The sequence below is a fragment of the Lycorma delicatula genome, chromosome 1 (assembly GCF_047948215.1).
Source record: "Lycorma delicatula isolate Av1 chromosome 1, ASM4794821v1, whole genome shotgun sequence".
Classification (NCBI taxonomy): Eukaryota; Metazoa; Arthropoda; class Insecta; order Hemiptera; family Fulgoridae; genus Lycorma; species Lycorma delicatula.
Genome location: NC_134455.1, coordinates 176,576,552 through 176,593,525, shown reverse-complemented (window position 1 = coordinate 176,593,525; position 16,974 = coordinate 176,576,552). Strand labels below are relative to the sequence as shown.

Below are 16,974 nucleotides of genomic sequence, written 5' to 3'. Positions count from 1 at the left end.
AATTAGAACCGGTCTGCGAGACGTTACGACGTCAGTCCCGCAAGGGCAGTTCTGCGAGAAGTTCAGAGAGTTGCGTGGAGTCGTGTGAGTTCGGCGGAGTTCTGGGAACCAGTCCAGCGAGACTTCACGATGACAGTCCAGCGAGGAGAGTCACAGATGTGAGTCTGCGAGACAAGAGTGTGAGACGTCAGTCCAGCGAGAAGAGTCTTGAAACCAGTTCGATACGATTAATTCTAGTAAACAAGAAATACTATCGATGAGTTACAGTAAAACTATAAGTGTGTAAGTGAAAGAAATAATGCAATAAACTTCATTCATAAACTGTTAGGGTAGACAGCAAAGGTATTTGCAAGTGAATTTTATACGATTGTTTGTTAATTTATGACTTATCGTTAAAAAGCGTTAGAACTAGCGGTTTCTTTTGATAATGGGGCAAATTCTAGTTTTCTATTTATCTTACTGGAATAAATTCCGAACGATTATTTATTTTAAACTCTGTCTTGTGTGTAATCTGTATTTGTTATTTACTATTGACATTTATCACTATTTGTAACATTTTGATTGTTATTCTTTGTTGATTACGTTATTTATTATGCTTGTTTTTATGTCATGCTTACTTTTTTGATTATGTTGTGTATTATGCCATGTGCAGTGTTATGTATTAATTGTTTGATTTGTTGTTATTGGCATGTAATATTATCGTAATATAATAATATTATTATTATACTACCCTGATTATTATTGTGTTTGTAATACTAAGTTAATATTTGTTTTCATTAATTGTTTTATTATTGTCACTTATTAGTATTATCATTATTGTATTTATCACCAGTGTTGTTAATATTAATTTGTCTGGTTGTAATTATGAGCATTTTAAATCAATAAACACTATAATTATATAAACAATCTAAATTGTCCTCTCAGTATCCTCGAGCCGCAGAACACGCGACAATACATTTTAACAAAGATTGGAAGTTGCTTTCTTTGACAACATCTAATTTTTAAACGATGTTTTCCCATAATTTTTTTTCCGAGAATTGTGTCTACATTGCCTAAGATATTTCAAAAACAATTATTTGGTTGATTATGTTGCTTCAGAAATGGTAAACTGGAAAATGAGTTAGATCATGATCAAACTACCATGGAAATAGTTATAAAAAATATACTTGAAATTATTTACAGATTTCCTTTCTTTTCAAAGATGAATTTTCTTCTTGTAAGGCATTTCTGAAGGGATGGAAAATATTACCGAAAAGGTAAAAAGGAGTTCAACTGTCGTCTATCTATACGCATCACTTCTCTTTGAAACAACATAGACAGCTATTTTTACCAAAACATTCAACAACAGATCTCTTGTGAATACTTTAAAACTCACCTATGATTAATAATTATTCACCTAATGTACTTCATTTTCCATAATGAAACAGAAATTGAAAAACTTATCAAACTGTTGAAACTTGATCTAAGTTTCTATTTACTTTATGTTATTTTTCACTTTGTGGGGGATTTTCATCTCTAGTTAGGCTAGGCATTCTTATAAGTAATTTTTTTTCAATTGTAATTATACTACACAATTTATTGTTCTGTGAAATAAATTTTCATGTCAGTTTAAGTTAAATTTTTTTTTAGCAGGCAATCCTTCCTACAATTCGTACTTTATGTACATGTAGTCTAGTCCATACATCGCATGAAGTTAACATAGTGATATATTTGCTTCATTTTGGCTTGCATAATACAATTTCAAATTTTTTTCCTTTTGTTTCCGTCATAGCTTTTCGTACTTATTAACAATAATCACAATTTGAAACATGTGTCATTCTACTGCTTGCGTTTCTCAGATGATAAACTGTGTGGTCATTGGCTGTAAAAAAAAAGAAAATCAAAACTAACTAATTTTACTTTGCACTAATTATTAATATTTTTAACTAATTCTCTAAAAGCTTTTAAAAAACTATTTAACTGAGATATATTCAATTCTGTTTTCTTTAAGTGTATATTTTTCTCCAAAATCATTAGTAAATTATTTAAATTTCATGCTGCTTGTATTTTATCTGTAACTAAAGCACTTTTTTCTCAAATTTGCTTTTCTTCTCAAGTCTCTCAAGTGAGTCACGTCCATATTTTTGTTACACTAGTTTAATTCAGTAATTAAACTAGTGTAACAAAGTTACACTAGTTTAAACTTTTGGATTTTTTACAATCCAAAAGTTTATTCAAAATTCATTATATTCTGCTAGATGCCATGCATTAGTCATCACTGCACAAGTTACTTTATGTTTTGTTTCAGAAAAACGAAAATGCGAGTCAATTTATAGTGTTGATTTTAGATGCAGAAGTGGTCAGTGTATAGAGAACACTGAAGTCCTTTGCAATGGAGTAAAGGATTGCACTGATGGATCAGATGAAGACATAATCTTTTGTTGTACGTAATAATTATATTTATAGTTGATTCAATAAAAATTAATAAAAGGTATTTTTTAATATCATTTATTTTATTTGTTTTTTTAAACGCCTACTAAGGATAAATTTGTATAAATATCCCTGGCCGATACAACTAATGTTAGTTATGATAGTAGAGTTTATGTTAAATTTTAATGAAATATAAATTTTTTTATTTAATAATTTGTAATTTAATAAACTAGCCAAGAAACATTAGATTCTAATTTAAAATCTAACGTGTAAGTCGACCAGGTTTTAATCAAAAGCTCGACCTGGATTATGCAGTATTCTAAACTTCGAGCGATTCTACTATATAAACACACATTCACTGTATGCACCACGAATTTCCATTAGCAAAATTTACTAAGACGACCAGTTACTAAAGCAGGGTTTTCATGAAAATTATCCTAAAACACACGGCTCTGCTTTCAGTCATTTCACCAACATGTAGCTACGACTTGTAGTTTTATCATCGTAATTTTATTACACTATGTTCACCTTAAGAATTATTATTTCCAGCTGCTCTTAAGAGAACTAGCTTCCAACGTTTTACACTATGTTGTAAAACATCATTTTATTTATAACAAATTGACACCGGGTAATAGCGCCTAACATTGCCGATATCGTACCACGTACTTATTTTACAAGATGGATTGTCATGCTGTGTTCTGAAAACGATCTTAATATTAAACTAAACAAAACAGAGAAAGAGGTAAAAAAAAGTTTAATCATTTATGATATTCTTTGTAGAAATATGTGACAAAATAGTTTTGAATTTCAAATGTTTTATTTCTTCTTTTTTTTGTCACATGGAGGGCATCACCCCATATCATTTCTTAAGAGCCGCCTTTGGATGTTCCTTAAAATCTGATAGTTAACCGGTCATCGATTTTCAATTACCTTGAGAACTTACATTTTTAATATACTTCTTGAACCAGCATATTTATCACTGAGTATGTGCAGTACAAAGTTCTACGTATCATTATTACTGATGGAAACATTTCCTACTGGATTATGAGATCATACAAATTTTGCGTAATGGTGGCTTATGTACTTAGCAAAGAAGCTTCTATTCAGCTAACTATTACTGAGCGCGCAAAAGAATAAATTAAACTAACTACTAAAAAATAGTCAGTTTCTTTATTCAAAACAAGTGGTTTAATAATAAAGCACTTGTTTTGAATTTATAAAACCAATTTTACCTATCTTCATCCTTTTATGACCGGTTAAAAGAAAATCCCGTAAAACATCTTTAAAAAAAAATTGGGCTGAAAATTTATTTCCAGTTCATCTGAGCGTTCTACTGAACAGATCGGGATGATTTTTTTTTTAATCTACTCGTAATAACCCACACATATGTTATCAAGCGTCATCGGACTCCAAATTTGAGTCTCCTTTGAGAAATCCTCAGAATATTCTCACTTATGCCTTAATCGAGGAACTTTTCTAGGTTATTACTCACAGGAAAATCACTTTAAAAATCCGTCGATGCTTAATGACATATCTCCGGGTCACTTTGAGGAGAATAAAGAAAATTAGCCCGATCCGTCCTGTAGAACGTCTAGACCGACTGAAAATAGGTTTTGAGCGCGCATTTTACCTGTGGTAGAAAAGTAAAGAGAAAAATTAGCTGTTGTGGGTGATACATGTTGTAAATGAAATAGGTTTTTAGCCAATTTTTACTTCCTTATACGAAGTAAAGGAAGTATTGTAATCGCGAAAAATTTTGGTTTTCAGATTTCAACGAAAATATCCATTTTGATCATCTCTAAATCCATTTTGACTAGTTTCGGTGTGACGTCTATACGTATGTACGGATGTATCTCGTATAACTCAACAACGATTAGCCGTAGGATGTTGAAATTTTGGATTTAGGACTGTTCTAACCTCGAGTTGTGCACCTCCCCTTTTGATTGCAATCGACTGAACCAAAAGTATTCAAAAACCCCTAAAATCCCCAAACAATTTGGATTTTGGACTTTTTCTTAACTGCAGTAATCAGCCCTCATTGAGGGCTTTTCAAAGATGTATCATATGTGGTACTTACTGTCAATGGTTCTAGAGTTATAGCCAAATGAAAGTTTAATTAATGAACTATTTGGATCTTGAATGGGAGGCACATCGGTTCGAATCAGACTTCATCTCCTTTTTTATTTAACATTTTTTTTAAATTTAAATATATTGATTTATTAATAATTATTAACCTCTGATTGTAAACAAAATGTTACAATAAATAATAATTATTCAATGACAATAAAAAAAAATATGAAAAAAAATCAGAAGTTAGTAGTGAAATAAAATTTTATGGACTTTTAAAAATGTTTACATGTAATTTAATAGGCATCATTACTCGTAAATATGTGTAAATGTAATACAATTGTTGAAACATCTGATTATTTAATATTAATTGAAAATTATAATGTAGAATCGTATTATTTTTGGATTTTCTAGTTTAAACTCTGTTAATTTTAATTATTCTGGAATTTCTAATTAATTTTATCTACATTAAAGTACATTAATTTTATCTACACTCAACTACAGAGTGACTGAAAAATAGACCCTCACAAGAACAACATTTACACTGAGGCATACAGGCCCAATCTTTAAAAAACTGCAAAAAATTCTTATCTTTTAGTTTATTACTCCTCTGATATTGTCGGGCAATATTCTCCCAAGTCAGAGTTGATTATCATTTCGTTTATTTCTTTTTTTTTGCCAATCATTTAATCATTCTTTGGTTTGTAATAATTCTTCTTATTTTAATTTGTGTATATCTTCTCTAGTTTTTCAAAATTTCTCTCTCTTTATGTTCATTATCCTGTTTTAATCTTTCCTTGGTCATAATGTTTTCTTCCTCTTTATATTTATCATCGTCTCTTAATGTTTTTATTTTTTCTTTGGTTTTAACATTTTCTTCCTCTTCATCATTCTTCTTCATGTTTCTTCATCATATTGCTTCATGTTATACTTCTTTTTCCTGTATGATTGTTTTTTGTTTCATTTTTGATTATTCACCAAATAATTCAATAATAAAAACTGAATATTTTACATCGTTTGGTTGAAATTAACATTTGTAACCAGTATACATGAGTTCACTAAACAGAATATTTTAATTATTATTAACTTTTGTTTATACGACACACCAGAAATCTAAAACTTTTGTTAATCAGCAACTCATGAAGAAACCAATAATTCTGATCTAGTAATTCGAGTAGTAAAGGGGCTTTTACTCTATCCTAATATTTCATGTAAGATTGTAGAATTAATAATTGTATAAATATTTTATGTTAATAAAAACTAATATTTCAGGAATTGTGTAACTGTCCACTTTATTAAAGAATTGGACGATTGTATCTCACTTTCAAATGAAATAAGTTTAAATGAAATGCAGCAAAAAATGTGTATATGTTCTTTAATATGCATACAAGGAAGTTATGTAGTGTCCACATCAGATTTTTAAAAATATATATAACATTGCTTTGAAATAAAAATGCTGTGAAGCAGCACAGGTCTACCAGGTTTTCAGTCGAAATAGGTTTTTAGCTGATTTTTAAAAAATATATAACATTACTTTGTGATAATAACACTACAAAGCAACAAGTATTCATAAATTCCATTGAAAAGAAAGAATAGAAATGGTAAAAAATTACAGATATTTGGGAACAAAATATTTGGGTGTCAGAGCAACAATGGAAGAATACAATGGAAATAAAAAAAAAAGATAGCGATGACAAAGGAAATTTTCAGTAAGAAGAGGAAATTACTTCATAGCAGAAAGAGTCTGAACTTCAAGTTAACAAGAGGTTAGCACTATGTATGGAGTGTTCTGTTTGTATGGAAGTGAAGCATGGACATTGAGGAAGGTTGAAAGGAACCTGATTGAGACCTTTAAGATATGAATATGCAGAAGGTTGGGTAAAGTAAGCTGGATGGAGAAAGTGAGTAATAAGGAAGTAATGAACATGGAACGGAACAATGCTAAAATGTATTTTTAGGTATAAAAGAATTTTATAATATCTTAATGAGTGGTAACATAATTTAGGAGTGGAAATTCAAAAATATTTCAGATAATATTAAATTTACTTTCTAAGTTAAATTCCAGTTTTTATCAAAAAATACATGGAAACTACGAAATCTATTTTTAACCCAGTAGCATCATCCATTGGTAGTTGAAAAAGAATCTGAGATTTGTTTCATAGAATGTTAAAGTTTATATGTGACTAATTTAAAGCTTCCTCCTTTCTCGTACATCAGTATGGGTCAGTTTTTTCACCCTAAGGGTTAGTGAAGGAAAAGTTTGTTCTTATCGATAGGTTTCTTCCTAAAGGAAATATATCTGGCAGGTTTCAACTTTACAGTCTGTATTTGATTTAACTTAGTAGAGATTTTTAGTCAAAACAATTCTTCCTTACTTACATATACATATTTTTTTTTTTTTTGTCTTCAGTCATTTGACTGGTTTGATGCAGCTCTCCAAGATTCCCTATCTACTGCTAGTAGTTTCATTTCAGTTTACCCTCTACATCCTACATCCCTAACAATTTGTTTTACATATTCCAAACGTGGCCTGCCTACACAATTTTTTCCTTCTACCTGTCCTTCCAATATTAAAACGACTATTCCAGGATGCCTTAGTATGTGGCCTATAAGTCTGTCTCTTCTTTTAACTATATTTTTCCAAATGCTTCTTTCTTCATCCATTTGCCGCAATACCTCTTCATTTGTCATTTTATCCACCCATCTGATTTTTAACATTCTCCTATAGCACCACATTTCAAAAGCTTCTAATCTTTTCTTCTCAGATACTCCGATTGTCCAAGTTTCACTTCCATATAAAGCGACACTCCAAACAAACACTTTCAAAAATCTTTTCCTGACATTTAAATTAATTTTTGATGTAAACAAATTATATTTCTTACTGAAGGCTCAGTACATATAAAAATAGTACATATACATATGTACTATTTTTTTTTTTTTTTTGTTTACTTTTGAGAAGGGGAGAGTAAATCAAACTTCAGCTTTTTAGTCATGTAGGTGAATAGGAGAAATAGTTCCTTCAATGAAAGCTTTCCATTATTTTTCTATAAATTTTAAGATTTTACTTTCTGATTTTTCATTGGATTATAACAGTTTACAACTCCTTTATTATTTTTTTAGACTATTTTGACAATATTCTCATCCCTGACAGCAGCACAATACAGTACTTAGTGTTATATCTAGATTGCCGACTGACCTGGAAAGATCACATCAGAGAGAAGAGGAGACAACTGAAAGCTTTTAAATGTACTGACTCCTTGATAGATGGTCTCATCTGTCCTCGAGAAATAAATTGTTGTTGTATAAGGCTTTTTCTGAACCCTATATGCAGGCATGGGGGACTACGTGTAATAATAATGTTGAATCATCCAACAGTTTCAAACAAGGTGCTCAGAATAGTACCAGGAGCTTGATAAGGTGTAAGGGTAAATGTGTTTATGAGAAGATACGGAGGACCAGTAGGAACTACATATCAAAGCTGAACAAGCATGTGAGTCAGCTGGCTCTGAATTTACTTGACAATGGTGAGGAAGTAATACATTGAGGAGGCTACACATACTGGACTTTGCTGATCTTTGAGAGCATAGATGATCATTGGAGTGTGTGACTCATGGGATGATGCAGTAGTTATGTTAAAGATAGTTTAAACTTTAAGAATCTATACTGGAATTTGACATATGCTGAAGCTGGTGATTGACTCTGAGTCAGCAGTCTGATTCTCTACTGAGAATTCAGTGTCTTTATTGTTTTGTGACTATTGTTTTTATCTGCCTTTATCTGACTTTAATATTTGTTACTTTACTTGGATGACTTTAATGTTTGGTGACTTTATTATTTGTATACTGTTATCTTTGTTATCTATTATCTTTGTTTTTGTTAATTAATTGCTTCAATTGTGTTATGAGAGGTGATGCACACTTATTATTGTATTTGAGGTGGGCTGTCTTTGGATGGTCTCCTGACATGTTATCTTTATCAAAAATGTTACTTATAGTCACAATCCTTTTGGGACTAATTGTAAAAATAAACTGCTCAAAAAAAAAAAATTATATATTTGCTAACATTACATTTTATTTTTTTTAACAATTGCAGCAAATCGACAATGTCCAAAAGAAATGTTCCGTTGCACTGATGGGAAATGCATTTCTAATGATAATTTATGTAATACATACAAAGATTGCAAGGATGGACTCGATGAAAATCATGAATTGTGCAGTAAGTTTTCTGTTGATCTACATACATTTTTAAACTGGTATGGAGTTAAGGATTCATTTATTTTTGTTAGAAACAAATTAATTACAGTTTTTCACATACTTCTTTATCTTTGAGACTTTATAGAACTATAAAATATAGCTTAGTTTCCATACTGTTATTTTGATATAGATAAAGTATTAAAAGTAAAAGATAAGATAAAGTTTTTACTTTAAAAAAATCACGTTTTTTAACTGTCTTCACTACTGTAAATAATAATGAAATTAGTATCAGTCATAAATATAGACATTACCTAATCAACACTATCTACCCTAAATAATCTAAATGGGATAATAAGGTATTTATACTAAATACCTTTTTTGTGAAAGGGGAAATTCATTAAAATATGAGTTAGTCTTTAGTAATGATTTACAATCAAGATTTTTAATGTATAAGAGTTCTCTTTCTCTCTTTTAGTTTTATATATTGCATTGATTAAGTGCTACACATGAGAAGGACTTTGAGGGTTGTCCATCTTAAATGATTGAATAAAATGTTTTATACTTAACATTTAATTCCAATGTTTCATAAAATATGATATTAATCACATTTCAGGAAATTATACATGCCCTGATTACCACTTCAAATGTAGGAGTGGTCATTGCATTGGTGAATGGTTAGTCTGTGATTCAATTACTCAATGTCCAGATGGCAGCGATGAAGATGTTAATATGTGTTGTAAGTCTTATTACATTCTTTTTTGTTCTTTTAACAAATCATTTATTTGATTTTTATTTATTATAAATAAAGATGAAAGAAAACCATGAAGTTGTCTTAACAGCTTAAATGTATTATTAGTAATAAATTGATTATTCTAATAATCATAATTATTTCTAACATTCATCTCTATTCATACTACACTATGGAACAGTAAAAGAGTAAAAAATAGTTAATCCATGGGATAAATCTCCCCAGACAAGTTGAGAGAGCTGATAAACCTGCTAATACATAATTATTCTTAGAATACCTTCCTTGTCCATTTATCAACTTGTATTGACTTGTATTGATTCAATGCTGTTGGTCCCAATGATCAGAATTGTAGATACCCAATGGCAGAACCCATCTATTGGTCCTTCTTTGAAAAATTATTGTTGAAATCTTATTAAAAATTAACATTTAGATTTATCTTCCAGAGTATTCAAGAGTGAGTTCATCAATATCTTAGAATTTTTAATTTTTTCAACTATTTTATTCTTGATATTTGAAGCCAGTAGTGGTCAATTATCCACATTATCTTCTTCTGTTTGTCTATGAGGAAAATATCTGGATGGGCTTGCTCCAGTGCAGGATAATTAGGTCATAAAAGATTTTAAAGAGATCATTTTCAGTGACACATAGCCAAATACACTGATTAGTATGGCCCCTTACATCAAAGAAACCGTGATCCAAACAAGCTTCTGTTATTAGATTTTGCACATCACTGTCGCTCATTCTTTCAGGGTTAAACTCTGTTAATGATACAGTCAGTGTATCATTAACAACAGTTGTATCATTAAACAACAGGATACTTACCTATGCTTTCCATTAACTGAAGTACTGATGACCTGAATGTATTGTCCTAAATGGCAAAACCCAACTCCCTCCATCTCAGTAAAAAAATCAGTAGCATTTGGAGATCTTAACTTCATTGATGTCAGCAGCATAGTTATTGAGTAAAGTAAACATGCAGTGGGTGTGTCAATTGTCTATAATCTTACCCAAGCATTTTCTGGAATTGATTTTGAATAAAATAAGTAATTCTACCAGCCAGGAATGCACAACCAAGTTAAACCAATACCTTACTGTAACATATAACCAAGTTATACCCCTATAACCAAGTTATACTATACACCTTACTGTAACCAATTAAACTTTGTTAAAGATACCTTGACTTAGCTGTTCCAGAAACACATTCAATCCAGAAACACTGCTCTTTATAGCCCGTGCTCTGTTGTCAGGACAGCCATTTCATTCCCCCACTGTGATCTTATATCTATCAAGATGAGTTATAATCTTAGCAGAAAGAAGTAATATGAAAATTATAATTGTTTATACATTGTAAAGAATATTTCAATGGGTCAAAAATATAATAATTTTTTTTTCATGAAAAATTCATTATAATATAGTCTGAATATTGCCAGCATCACACTAACAAACCAAATTTGAGTTTATAAAGGATACTTATAAACTTACTCATTTTATACATCAAAAGTTCAGATAAGGCACAAAAGAAAAGAACACAAAAGGCACCTTATGTAGCCAAATTCAAAATACCTCTTCTTTTTCTGATTAGCTTCCAAAACCACTGTAAGGTATTACTTCAGAGGATGAATGAGAATGAGGATAAATGATATTTATATGAATGTAAAAATGAAGTGTAATCTTGTACAGTCTCAGATCAACCATTCCTGAGATGTGTGGTTAATTGAATCTCAACCACCAAAAAACATATAAAAGTAAATGCCTTTTCTAGGACTTAAACCTTAGAACTCCCAATTCGAAATCAGCTAATTTGCAATGATGAGTTCACATTGTTAAATTCAAAATACCTTAACAATACAAAGTCAACAAAAAAATTATATTAAACCTAATTGAGAAGAAGAGTAAGTATCATGGATCTAGTAAAAGTAGGCAAATGGATTCCTGAAAAAAGCTAAAAACAAATACCCTTCACAGTCACACACAAAAAAGTATATATTATCAGGTTCTAGAATGTAAAGAATCAATTTTTTTTCTATGAAAAACTTTCTTAAAAAAAGGATTTCAACTCTCTAAAGGAAATACATTTTTTAAGTCTGGATCCAAATTTTCTGATAAGAAAGGAACAAAAAATTTATAAATTGTTGCTCCATGCCATTACCAACTGAACAATGAAAATTTAACAGTAGTCGGACTCACCATTTGATCAACTAGGCTATAACTGGATTTAACTTCATCATAATTGGCTTTGAAATAAATTTTAAATAAAAGACTACACTTAACTAAATTATCAAGTTTCTTTATACTTAACTCAGACACTGAAGAACCCTGCAAAAATTCTTTTGAATAGCATTCGTGAAATGGAGCAGTGAAGCTACAATATACTCTACACACTTAAATAAACCTTCAAATCATATTTTATTAATATAGTTACACTCAACAAAGTAAATTACTTTGTTGTCTAATATTACTGTAATATTAAACAGAACTAACAACAGTAAATAATAATGCTTAAAACTTTATTACCCTTTGTTTTTGCAATTATAATGGTCATTGTAGATAAATGTTATAAAAACAGATAGATTATTGACCTTGAGTCAAAATTTTCACATTATCTTCTTCTACTCTTGAATTCTACAAAAATAGAAAATTCATTAATTTTAAGAAAGTTTCTTCCATGCCAATTTGTTTTAATTTAGTTTTTAATATATCATAACTAATAAGATAAAATGCTTTAAATAAATCAGAAGGTATCATCAAAAAGCCCTTTCCACAATACAAACTAGAACTTTAAATTAACTTGAGATCGTTCAGGGACAAACGCATACTGAAAGTTATTAATATTAACTAGCTAATACTGTTCAAATAATAGATCATTCAAATGCTACTCCAAAATTTTCACCAGAGCACTAATTACCTATATTATCTATTATGCTTAATTATAAATTTTTAATTTTTTTTGTTAATTAATTTTTTTATTATTAAACATTTTTTTTCTTTGTTGTTTGGTTAAGCGTTAGTAGCAAACACTTCAAGTCCTAATTGTAAATTTAATATAAAATTGTCCAGGTTTGATGATACATTTGGATAATATGTGCTGAATGTAGAAATTTATATGTTTTAACTAGTATATGCATTTAATTATAAAATATTATAAATACAAATAAGTAAGATCTTATAATAAATTATCTTTTAATATTTTTGTTTTAAAGAAAATATTTTGTTTCAGTGAACCGTAATTGTTCAGAATATTTCCGTTGCAAAAGTGGACAATGTGTTGCACTGCACAATGTGTGCAATATTGGTGTCGATTGCGTTGACAATAGTGATGAAGATCCAGACATGTGCAGTAAGTTGCTTAATCTGTATCATTTTTACAACAAATACCAGTTATATTGTTACAATGTAGTAATAGCCACATTATAGCTAGTTATATTAATGAATTTATTTATATATTCACATCACGTTTGTGAACAAAGCTTAATACCTGTTTATATATTTTATTTTAGCAATTTCAGAAATTTTAACAGTAACATCAAACAAGCTGACAACAAAATAACAAAAACTTACTGAAAATTGCATCTTAATGAACAAATAATTCTGTATCTTTTCGTCCAAAATATTTTCATATATATTCATTGATAAAGTATTCTACCATAGATATCTGTTTAATTAATTGTTTCTGTTTCACGAGAACATTCCTAACTCTAATTATGAAACAGTGGATTGGTTTGAGTTAATATAATAGAAAATATAAGCCCTGAAATCATTTAGATCATCAATTAGATACCAAAAGTGTTTAAAAAACAGTTTCTAAATAAGCAAAATGTTTTTTAATGATTTTTTAAAAAGTGTAATAATGGTATCATGATTATATTTTACTTTTCCATCTAGATAACACTACAGCAGAGCTACAGCTCTAGAAGGGAAAGTATTGTAATCAGCCCAATTTGGCCATATGCAATTTTCCCTGGATGTTGATGTTTTGACACTAAGGAACAAATAACTAGATGGAAATTTTCTGGATGTTATTGTATGTATCTGGATGTATTGTATGTAGTGTCTGTGTTTGGTGTTGGCCTCTGAATCACCTTATATCTCCATAACTACTGGATCGATTTTGACCAGACTTGATCAGATTAGTTTTCTATATATGGGGCATTGATGAAATTAAATTTTCAACTTAAAAGGTCCAAGGCGGTGAGGCTACAGAGCAAGGTCATCCTCAATATCTCGAGATTTTGCGTAATTAAGGTCATATTTTTCTTAGGCACATTTGTTAATGATTAAAAAATAACAATATTTACAAAAAAAAAGTTTTGCAAAATTGCATCCCCACCCCAAAAAATGCTGTTGTAGTCGTCGTCTGCTATAGAATCTCATTCTGCTATGTTGTGACATCACATGTGATGTGAGAAGAATGAGATTCTATTCATTCTATTTAATACAATTAAATAAATAAATAATATTTAAAGTGTAGAAAGTAACTCGATCTGGCTGGATCTCAAACTCAATCATCCAGCTGCATTAACCCTTGATCATATAAGTGAAATTTGTTCTAGGTAAGTTAATTACATTAGTAGTGTTCGTGACTTCGTCGTGGACACACGTGTTGTAATCGCTCTGCGTTTTGTACAGTTTTGATTGGAGTTTTTGGTTATTTTAATGGATACAAATATACCGATGTAAATCCCTCGATAGACATTTACATCGGTGATTTTTAAACTCAGCTTTTGCTTTCGCTATAAGCCTCGACCGGACATCATGAATGTCCTTTATCCAATCGCTTCTCGGCCTCTTTAGCCGAGGCTTCTCGGCTTCTCGCTTCTCAGACCCGTGCTGTAAAAGTTGTGTTTACTGCTACCGGTAGTGATAATTTGCTTTCTACAAGTACAGCGTGTCTATGTTCCTGTCATCATGGCTTACAACGATCAGTGGCTGTCAGTCAATCTGCTCTGTTGTGAAGTTTTGGCTACACAGCTGCGTAGTGTGTTGCAGTAGTAGTGCCACTGTCGGCTAAGTAAGGACGTTTCCTTTGTTAAAGGTGCCCCCCTTTCATAGGTTCGTGAGGTCAAAGAATTTTTCTAGATCCTCTGGCAGGTTCGGGAAGCGATTCGCTCCGACCTTGCCGGTGGTCTGACTTAGGAGCTTTAGCTTTTGTCTTCTCGAGCGGGTTGGGTGAGAACGGACGGCCTTGCTCGAGAAAGAGATTGTGAACGCTCACCAGGTCTTAGGATAGGTGATAGTTTCATTCAGGCTGAAAACGGAGTGCCTAGTGTGTCAGTCAGCACTATTTCATTTAAAGCTGCAATGGAGTAATCCGAAGGAGGTTGCTTAGACAACTTGGTCGGTTTGGCCAAGGATCTGGTAGCCGGTGACCCCTTCTGGCGGAGAATGTCAATCGGCAGGTATCCGCCGAGACCCCGGTCCTCTGCAAAGGAGGTCTCGGAGATCTCCACGAGGGTAGTGAAGCGTTCTTTTGCACGGCGGATTGCACTAAAAATCCTGCTGAAATCTCTGTGTCGAGCAGTGTAGGGAAAACGGTAGTTGGAACCGTGCAGGAAGAGCGAGGCTTTGGAGGGCGAAACGTCTCGTCAGGAAGTCAAGGGTGGTGAAGGACAGTGATGTGGCGGTCGGCCCTAAGCCGGAGGTCTCAGGGGCGGAGCCTTCTATAGGAAGGTCTGGCTCTGGGATGATGGGTTGGGGAGGATCGAAGAGATGCGGTCCGCATGGACTAAATTCTCCTCAAAGAAAGAGTCTCGGATTTCGGTGGAAATTCGACAGTTAGTTGAATCTTATCTATCCGAGAATAGTTTGATGGTTGCTGAGCTGGCTTGAAAGTATGAAAGCCTCAAGGGCGCCAACCGGGCCCTTGATACAGTTGTGTCAAGGCTCTCGGACAAGGTTAACCAGGTGGTGGAGGGAGTCAGGGGTTTCAAGCCGGTGACGGGTGAAGCTCATGGTGAATTTTACAAAACTATTAAACGGGACCCAAAAAAAGAAAAGTTCCAAATTTCCCGGATCACGAAAACAAGGAACAATGACGTTGTGCTGGAGGTTGTATATGAGCAGCAGGCGAAGCGGCTGCTGGAGACCGACGTTCTTAAGAAGACCGAGCTGAAGGCTCAGTTGCTGGCCGAGCGGAGGCCGCAAATATTGGTCTATGATTTTCCGAGGGCAACGGGACTAGAGCAGCCCGAAATCCTCAGGACCATACACAGCCAAAATCCTGTGTTGAGTATGGCCGTCGAGGACTTTCTCAAGGGGACCAGGGTGGTCCGGCAGTTGGGACGGAAAGAGGCCGCAAAGAGCCACTGGATAATTAAGACCTTGCCAAAGATCCGGCAGAACTTAGTGGCCGGTGATCGGCTGTTCCTTGGGTGGACCTCTTGCAAGGTTGTCGACCATATAGAAGTAACCCGGTGCTTCAAATGTCAGGGCTTTGGTCACACCTCTCTCCACTGTAGAGCACAGACGGAGATGTGTGGTCATTGCGCCATTGCGCCCTTGCTGAGCACAGGGCATTGCTGCCCTAATAAGACCGCACCTCCGAAGTGCGCACCCAGTGCCATTGTGAAAGGCTTTGATGCCAAACACCGGGTCGGGGGCGGGCATTGCAGGCCGGACGACATAGCCCAGGCGTGAATAATACGGCGTATGGCGATGTCTGAATTGGGGGAAGCTTTCGAGGTCGGTCGGCACCATATCGAATGCTTGCGCCTGGGGTAGTTAAACCTGCATCATTCCCGGGTGGCCACCAATGAAGCAATGAGGATCCTCGAGGTCCTCTTGGCCCACGAGCCGTACACGGTCGGGGATAGCGTGGTCGGCTTCCACGGAGTTGATGTTATTCACTCTCGTGGGGTTGGCCGCTCTCTGCGATCGTGGTCGGCTCGGTCTCGTTGGGTGTCTTCTGAATGCCCCAGATTTCTGATGAAATGCTCAATTTCGTACTAGTGTCGGGATACTTCCAGCTTGAATGGAGTATCGACGACTTGCTGGCAAAGTTGGAACGGCTCCTGGACGGTCTCTCGGACATGAGAGTGCTGGTTGCTCTGGACGCTAACACCAAGTCTTCCGCCTGGGGTTCACCACATACTGACCCCAGAGGTGCTGGTCTCGAACAGTTCGTAGAAGCCAGGAACCTCTACTTGCTTAACGAGGTAGAACAACCGCTGACTTTCTCTTCCAAACTGGAGGAAAGTTACATCGACGTCACCTTGGTGACGGGCGATCTACTTAGGAGTGCAAGTAGTTGGACTGTCTGGCCCGAGGTTAGTGTGAGTGATCATAGGCTTATAACCTATGAAATCGCTTACAGAGGCGGTCCAAGAGCTCCAGGTTCAGGTCGCTATAACCTAAGGAGCCTGGATAAGGATAGGCTGCCCGCAAGTAAACGGCTGCCTTACAGAGGTTGGAATGGCGCATGGAGAACAGGGAGGAGGCGGAATTGATGGCTGAACAACTCGGCCGGGCCATCAAGACTGGCTGCGATAGGGTCCTACGGCGGCCAATGAACGGACCCTTGGTAGTAGCCAGTCCGCTGATTTGCGAGTGCCTAGAATCGTC

General features: G+C 33.7%; 1 protein-coding gene across 2 annotated transcripts in view; it reads left to right on the top strand.

Moving 5' to 3' along the window:
- LOC142325745 (uncharacterized) overlaps positions 1-16,974 on the top strand; it is a 95,458-nt gene that overhangs the window by 67,372 nt on the left and 11,112 nt on the right. For both annotated transcript variants that reach the window (XM_075367784.1, XM_075367778.1), the window contains 4 exons: positions 2,288-2,422; positions 8,569-8,691; positions 9,283-9,405; positions 12,635-12,754. In XM_075367784.1, coding sequence (XP_075223899.1) covers positions 2,288-2,422; positions 8,569-8,691; positions 9,283-9,405; positions 12,635-12,754 — 501 coding nt within the window. The remainder of the gene's footprint in view (positions 1-2,287; positions 2,423-8,568; positions 8,692-9,282; positions 9,406-12,634; positions 12,755-16,974) is intronic.